At 43.2% G+C, this 8,495-nt stretch overlaps 1 protein-coding gene across 1 annotated transcript; it reads right to left on the bottom strand.

The window, feature by feature from the left end:
- Positions 1 to 1,395: 1,395 nt before the first annotated feature.
- Positions 1,396 to 7,750, bottom strand: gtf2b (general transcription factor IIB). Its single transcript, XM_058067196.2, has 7 exons — positions 7,641 to 7,750; positions 6,492 to 6,604; positions 5,054 to 5,187; positions 4,834 to 4,980; positions 4,618 to 4,747; positions 1,936 to 2,217; positions 1,396 to 1,868 (listed from the first exon to the last, which is right to left on the bottom strand). The coding sequence occupies exons 1-7, from the start codon at positions 7,655 to 7,657 to the stop codon at positions 1,735 to 1,737; spliced, it is 957 nt and encodes a 318-aa protein (XP_057923179.1). The 5' UTR covers positions 7,658 to 7,750; the 3' UTR covers positions 1,396 to 1,734.
- Between the last annotated feature and the right edge of the window lie 745 nt (positions 7,751 to 8,495).

Raw genomic sequence — 8,495 nt, 5'->3', positions numbered from 1 at the left:
AACGCTGTAAAATTATTTTAGTAGCAAAACATAGACAAAGTCATATCATGAGATGGAAATTGGGGGGGGGGGGGGCTAATGTGACCAGAAGAATGTATGAATATGGAAAAATAGAAAAGGAAAAAATAAATTTGAAATCTTAGAATTTTTTTTCGGGGGGGGGGGGGCATGAAAAACAAAATAAAGCTGGGAAATATAATATAGGAATAAAGCTGTAAAAAAATATTCAGAAAATAAAAAAGCTGCAAAAATGGAGGGAAAAAGACTGAATTTGATCCTAATAATTTGTCTATATCACAAAGCTGATATATATCTAACATCTCAATGGCCCCATGTGGGCCTCGCTGGAGTACGTTTGGACACCCTTGCCTCGGATGAGTTGGGCTGCGTTCTTTTGAAGCTTTGTGACGACCTTGTTCTTGTTACCTCGGTGAACGTAACTCCTAAACGCTACACGACCAAATGACGGGCTCTTCGTGAATGAAGTCAAATGTGATAAAGCCAAGTGTGTTGGACAAAAATCCTCTTTAAATGCCTCCCTGACTACCATGGAAACATTTCTGTCAATTTGTGTGCTTCATGTATGGAAACAGATAAATGAATCAGGACGGAGTGGGCAGGGTCTATTATATTTACATATATACATAATGCATTAGCATTAATGCAGCTGCACTGTGTTTGGGATACAAAAACATACATAATGTATGTACACAATGAAGCCGAAAGCACTAATTTTATGATTTAGATAATTATCTACATTTCTTAATGGAATTAGATTGTACAAAGTTGTTTTTTTTACGCATCGCTTGTACATGATACCAAGAAGAGACACTTTCTAGATGCTACATCAATATTCCAAGTCACGACTGAAGCTCTTCAACCTGGTATCAAAAAAAGTTATTTTTGCAGTTATTTGTTTGTTGCCTATCATAAATGCACCAATTAAACACAAAATAGTGGAACGATTGTACCACTGACTTCCTATGCTATTGGTTATTAGTTTGCCTTGAGATTACCAGTGGAAAAGGCTGTAGTGTACTAATACTTCTATCAGTACACTTAAGTATGTACCAGATGCCAACTGGTGAGGCTGTGCAAAAGTACGCAGGTAAACCTCACTCCCTGACACCTTAAAGGGGACCTATTATGCTCATTGTTCGGCCCTTTGTATTGAGTTATGGACTCCTATAGAGCAGCTACATACAATAACCGGCACACAAAGCTTTCTACTTCTTCCAGAATATGCATCTATTGAGCTGCATTTCTTTGGCTTTTGTGCTTCTCGCTAAAATTGTCTGTTTTAATGTATTCCACCCACGGCCTGCCTCCAGGCACGCCCACTCCACTGTGGTTGGTGACACACGAGGCGCTGCCAACGAAAAAGAAAAGCAAGCGTTTTCATTCTTCCAATGAAAAACTTTAATTTTTAAATTACTTCCACGGTTCAAACAAGCTAACAAAATAGAACAGATCATTTTTCTACAAAAGAAGTTTTATGTATGAAAGCAGCCTAAAATTGCAAGCAAGTTAAGTTTCCCCACGTGAACGTGTGCTGTATATTTGCACCACTAGGGCGCCAGTCCTGTCATGATCACTGGAATGTGTGTCCACCTTCTCCTGTGAGGGCGCCTCGGCCAAGGCTTGAATCTTTAGGGAACAAAAACCTTCCAAAGCCAACAAAAAGACAAAGTGAGAAGTACAGCAGAAAACTACGCCGCTGTTGAAGAGGCCTTTTCACAGTTGGGGCAGTTTGTCGACAGGCGTGTCAAATTTGAAGTCTGGAGGGAAGAGCTCCGCGGCACGAGGGTAGATGAGTCGATATGACTGTCGGATCGTGACGTCAGCCACGCCGGCGATGTCACCGATTTCTGTGGAGGCGCACAAGGAGTCATGGCTGCCCATAGAACAGAGAGACTTGGTCCGGTTGTCGCTCACCTTTCTGTGTTTTCTTCTCTGCGGAGGCCTGCGAGGCCATGTAGATGGCTGCAGCGGCCACGGAGATGGGGCTCCGGCCGGGCACCAGGTCCAGCTCTACGGCCTTCATGGCGATGTAGGTGGCGGCCATCTGGACTTGCTTTGGCAAGCCCAGGTTGGAGCAGAAGCGGGACATGAAGTCGCCGGTGGTGATGAGGTCCACGCTGGTCTCCAGAGCCTTGAGGATCAGCTTGAAGCACCTGCCTATCTCCTTCTTGGAGATGCGGGACACGGCACAGATCTCTGCAGAGCAGGGAATTTAAGGCTAACGTTGGAATCTAACAAGAAAAAGTCTGAATTTTCCAAGAATAAAAAGGAATGTTAAGGTTACATTATGTTACCTTACACTACAGTGTCAAAAAGTTATCCTCCCATTCCGTGTGGAAGTGGTAACTTTTTGACTTCTTAAGTTTAGAAAAGTTTCAGGCTAACTGGTTAGCTGGCGGGCTGCACAGCGGACAAGTGGTTAGTGTGCAGACCTCACAGCTAGGAGACCCGAGTTCAATCCCACCCTCGGCCACCTCTGTGTGGAGTTTGCATGTTCTGAGTCCTGAGGAGAAGTCCCGAGTTATCCTGAGGAAACCGGAGTACCCTTGGGCCATGTCTTCCCCCCGTGCATGCGTGGGTTTTCTCCGGGTACTCCAGTTTCCTCCCACATTCCAAAAACATGCTAGGTTAATTGGCCACTCCAAATTGTCCATAGGTGTGAATGTGAGTGTGAATGGTTGTTTGTCTATATGTGCCCTGTGATTGGCTGGCCACCAGTGCAGGGTGTACCCCGCCTCTCGCCCTAAGACAGCTGGGATAGGCTCCAGCACCCCCGCGACCCTCGTGAGAATACAGTGCATCCGGAAAGTATTCAAAGCGCTTCACTTTTTCTACATTTTGTCATGTTACAGCCTCATTCCAAATTGTATTAATTTAATCTCTTACCTCAAAATTCTACACAAAATACTCCATTATGACAATGTGAAAAAGTTTTTTTTTTGACTTTTTGAATTTATTAAAAATAGAAAACTAAGAAATCACATTTACATAAGTATTCACAGCCTTTGCCATGAAGCTCAAAATTGAGCTCAGGTGCATCTTTTTTCCACTGATCATCGTTGAGATCTTTCTACAGCTTAATTGGAGTCCACCTGCAGTAAATTCAGTTGATTGGACATGATTTGGAAATATAATAACTGTCTATATAAGGTCCCACAGTTGACTGTGCATGTCAGAGCACAAACACCAAGCATGAAGTCAAAAGAACTGTCTGTAGACCTGTGAGACAGGATTGTCTTGAGGCACAAATCTGGGGAAGGATACAGAAAAATTTCTGCTGCTTTGAAGGTCCCAATGAGCACAGTGGCCTCCATTATTCGTAAATGGAAGACGTTTGGAACCACCAGGACTCTTCCTAGAGCTGGCCGGCCTTCTAAACTGAGCGATCGGGGAAGAAGGGCCTTAGTCAGGGAGGTGACCAAGGCCCCGATGGTCACTCTGTCAGAGCTCCAGCGTTCCTCTGTGGAGAGAGGAGAGCCTTCCAGAAGGACAACCATCTCTGCAGCAATCCATCAATCAGGCCTGTATGGTAGAGTGGCCAGACGAAAGCCACTCCTTAGTAAAAGAAACATGGCAGCCCGTCTGGAATTTGCCAAAAAGCACCTGAATGACTCTCAGACCATGAGAAACAAAATTCTCTGGTCTGATGAGACAAAGATTGAACTCTTTGGTGTGAATGCCAGGCGCCATGTTTGGAGGAAACCAGGCACTGCTCATCACCAGGCCAATACCATCCCTACAGTGAAGCATGGTGGTGGCAGCATCATGCTGTGGGGATGTTTTTCAGCAGCAGGAACTGGCAGACTAGTCAGGATAGAAGGAAAATGAATGCAGCAATATATAGAGATATCCTGGATGAAAACCTGCTCCAGAGCGCTCTTGACCTCAGTAGACTGGTCATGTACCTTGACCATATAGACAGTAGGCATTAGCACACAGCCAAGATCTCAAAAGATTGGCTTCAGAACCACTCCGTGAATGTCCTGGAGTGGCCCAGCCAGAGTCCAGACTTGAATCCGATCGAACATCTCTGGAGAGATCTGAAAATGGCTGTGCACAGACGTCTCCCATCCAACCTGATGGAGCTTGAGACTTATTGCAAAGAAGAATGGGCAAAACTGCCTAAAGATAGGTGTGCTAAACTTGTGGGATCATATTCGAAAAGACTTGAGGCTGTAATTGCTGCCAAAGGTGGATCAACAAAGTATTAAGCAAAGGCTGTGAATACTTATGTAAATGTGATTTTTTTGTTTTCTATTTTTAATAAATTCAAAACATGTCAAAAAAACCTTTTTTCACATTGTCATAATGGAGTATTTTGTGTAGAATTTTGAGGTAAGAGATTAATTTAATACAGTTTGGAATGAGGCTGTAACATGACAAAATGTAGAAAAAGTGAAGCGCTGTGAATACTTTCCGGATGCACTGTAAGCGGTAGAAAATGAATGAATGGTTAGCTGGCTGGAACATTTGGAATACTTACCACAAATCTGCTGTTTCCACGTGTATAGTAGTACAGTAGTAGTTTATAGTAGTATAGTAGTAGTGTATAGTAGTATAGTAGTAGTGTATAGCAGTAGTATAAGAGGTGCTGACCTTTAAAGGTTCTGGGGACACCCTCCTGTCTGCAGGCGATGTAGAGACAAGCCGATGCGATGGCGTCATTTGCTCGCCCTTTCAGGCTCTTCTGTTCATAAACTTGCTTAAATAAGTTGTTGGTTCTGTCCTGTGAAGTCAACATGAACACAGAGTCAAGATGCTGGAGGTTCCGTCGGTGCCGCAGGTTACTGGATCAGTCGACTGAACGCTTACGATGATGTTCCTGGGCAGGTTGATGCGATCTGCCATGGTGGTGATTTCTTTGAAGGCATTCAGCATGGCCCGGTCAGAACTGCTCATGGTGCGACGGTTCTGGTACTTGGAGTTGCCAAACTCGTCAAAACTCGCGGCACCTGTTCCCTGTGGTGGAGACCATGTATGAGTAGATGTCTTCTCCATACAGAAGGAGTGGAGAAGATTGTCCGGAGGATACCTTGCTGATCATGGTGGTGAGGTCTCCTCCATTCAGCAGTGTATTCTGGGCATCGCCCACTCTGGACGGATCTTTGAGGGCTTTCTCATTGGAAAACGTCCTCCATTCTGAGCCGACATCAATTACTCGATCACCTGAACGGGCACAACGGAAACATCACGTTTGTCAAAAAAAAAACACCTATTCAATGTCAATCTGAGCAGTTTTAAAGCTCATAGTCAACAAAGGTAACTTAGCATTAGCATCCCTTACTTCCTGTTCACGCCTTCACTCTGCTTCCCATAACACAGTTAGCCTACGCTAGCACACCTTCACTCGGCTTCCCATAACACAGTTAGCCTACGCTAGCACACCTTCACTCGGCTTCCCATAACACAGTTGGCCTACGCTAGCACACCTTCGCTCGGCTTCCCATAACACAGTTAGCCTACGCTAGCACACCTTCGCTCGGCTTCCCATAACACAGTTAGCCTGCGCTAGCACACCTTCGCTCGGCTACCCACAACACAGTTAGCCTACGCTAGCACACCTTCACTCGGCTACCCACAACACAGTTAGCCTACGCTAGCACACCTTCACTCGGCTTCCCACAACACAGTTAGCCTACGCTAGCACACCTTCACTCGGCTTCCCATAACACAGTTAGCCTACGCTAGCACACCTTCACTCGGCTTCCATAACACAGTTAGCCTATGCTAGCACACTTTCACTCAGCTTCCCATAACACAGTTAGCCTACACTAGCACACTTTCACTCAGCTTCCCATAACACAGTTAGCCTACGCTAGCAACGGTAATGTGGGTTGATCACGCAGGCTTTAAAAAATATAATCAATGGCCTATCCACCCACCCTTGATTGATATATTTATGCAGGCCTGCCACACATCTGGCATACATCGACATACACTCCCACAGTACTGCTAGTCAAGTGACACAAGAAACAGATCAACACTGTAGACCAAGCTAACTCATTAGCCTCCAATGTATTTATCTTAAACCTAGGCAAAAACCTACCACTTCCACACGGAAGAGGGGGCCACATTCAACCACGAAACAGCCATCATTTATGAACTCATTCATGACCAAAGACGTATTTAAACATCTTCAATGTTTTTGTTGCACAACAAGCACAAAGAGGTGATGATGCAACTCTACAACCGAAGAGCCCCATGTTTGGTGCAGTTCTTAGCCGGAAAACACCACAAAGGGGCAGACGTGTATTTTGGAAGAACACTGCATTTTCCCATTGAAATATTCATCTCTCGGCATCAAACCCAAATCTTTTCAATCTCCTACAAACATGAAGGAGTACTTCTGAATGTTTCTCTCCCAAAAGTTTGCTCCACCTGCTGAGGGAATTTCGACTTACAGTACTTCCTTCGTTACAGTCAGGTCACAGTCTACATTAACAAATACGATTTTCGTAAGGTATACTCACCGACTACGAGGCCACACTCGGGGCAGATCATGTCGCCTGCGCGGTAGTCCTCCACCAAAATGGCATCAGGGTGGTTGGGACACTGAACTCTGGGCAGAGTCAACCCATCTCCACTACAACACAACACATGTAAAAAAAAGGGGCGAAAAAAGCACCTGAATGAAAGGGCTCAATCAAAATAGAAAAAGATAGGAAAAACTGTTCTACCGTCAGTTGGCGGATTTGAATAAAGTTTGATGAAGGGGAAACAGCACTACCTGCTGTTGTTAAGTGGAAATAACAGGCCATATTTCAGAAAGTTTGGAAATGAATCTGAAAGCATTTATGTTTTGATCAGAGGGCTTTTGTGTGGGGATCTGCAAAGCGGACAACTAGCACCTAGCGTCACGTGACACTGGTAACATTTTGGTTTTTTGTAGTTGCTAGAATTGTTATTGTGTACTTGAAAGTGGTTCTACTATTGTACTGAGGGGATTTGAAAGAAACCACATTGATTTGGGGGGTGAGTAAAAGCTTTTTTGTGAGGTTCTGGCTTGATTTGAACTTGCCAAAGTCCGCTGGGGTAGGCTCCAGCTCACCCTAAATACAAGAGGCGTTGGAAATGGATGGGCGATATCACGGTATCACTTTCCTTTCTCCTGTTGGCTGAAGCTATAATTATAATAGTGTATAGATTATAGACTACAGAACCATATGATAAAACACAAACTGACGGACAAAACGGGATTAAAACGGGTCGGTCTTTAATATTTCTATACAAGTTCCGTTAACGCCTTCATAAATGAAGCACAACATGTTTAAATGTGATGACGCTGCGCAATACCTACGACTGTCAACTCGAACGGGAAAGAGAAACACCGCTAGCTAGCTGGAATAATATCGCAGGTTATATCACGTTAAGCATCAGTGTCAACAAATATGATTTGAATGAATTATATAAAATACTGACGGCCAACATAAAGGACGGGAGCAACCGGTGAGCTGCCATGCTAACAAGATGCTACTTCTACGGTGGGGAGAATCGCGGGCTATTAAACGACCACTTCGTGTTGTGTGTGATTTCAGCTTCGGTCACTCGTTCATGTGTCACGGAGAAAAAAAGTAATGGCGTTATATCTGGTTGTGACGAACGAAGACGGCTGTACTCACCGGCTTGTCGACGCCATTGTACAACCTACGCTGACTCGAAACAACCCAATGCAAAACGCCAGACAGCCCTTATTTATAGATTTTTAATCACGTGGCCATTTCAGTACGGCAACGCAGAAGACCCAAATTACTCCAAATGCGTTATTTATATAAATAGGCTATTATTTAATAATTAGTTATTTGTTGATTATTATTTACTTATTATTAATTATTTATATTTAAATACGCAAACAAAAATAGGGACTGTATGGTATTTTGTGTATGTCAACGTAAATAATGCCACACATATAAAGGAACAAATAAGGATATAATAAACAGTTAAAAATACAATAACATAACAAATAACACATCAATCAGGGTTCAAATTAATAAAATGCCAACATTTAAAAGCTTTCTTATCTTTGAAAATGTCAATGTTTAATATGCCAGAAAATATTTTCATTATTATTATTTTTCCTAATAGTTTTAAACCAGTCCAATGACAAATATTCCAGAGCCACTCAATGGGAATACTTTTGGCATTTGGTGAACTTGATACAGCTACTTGATTACAAGATAGACATAAGACATTAAATTACTTTACCCAATTTCTAATTAATAAAGCACATTTTTGTGGACGAAAAAAATCCAGTGAAACACCTTCAAATATGAGAATACAAATGACCTGCTGCCAAACTCATCACTGATAAGCTGTGATGGATGTCAGTCTCCGTCTGGCTGTACCAGTCTGTGATTGTGTTTGCTGGAAACCAAAGAGTCACAAAGAATCACTTGATCGGAGCAACACAAATTTCTGCACTTGCCATGAATATGATACATATTGCTTCACAGGTCCATATATAATTAATTATTGTG

This window comes from Doryrhamphus excisus, linkage group LG6 (genome assembly GCF_037039965.1).
Source record: "Doryrhamphus excisus strain RoL-2023G ecotype Guam linkage group LG6, RoL_Dexc_Guam_v1.1, whole genome shotgun sequence".
Taxonomy (NCBI): domain Eukaryota; kingdom Metazoa; phylum Chordata; class Actinopteri; order Syngnathiformes; family Syngnathidae; genus Doryrhamphus; species Doryrhamphus excisus.
This window is presented reverse-complemented; position numbering and strand designations above follow the sequence as displayed.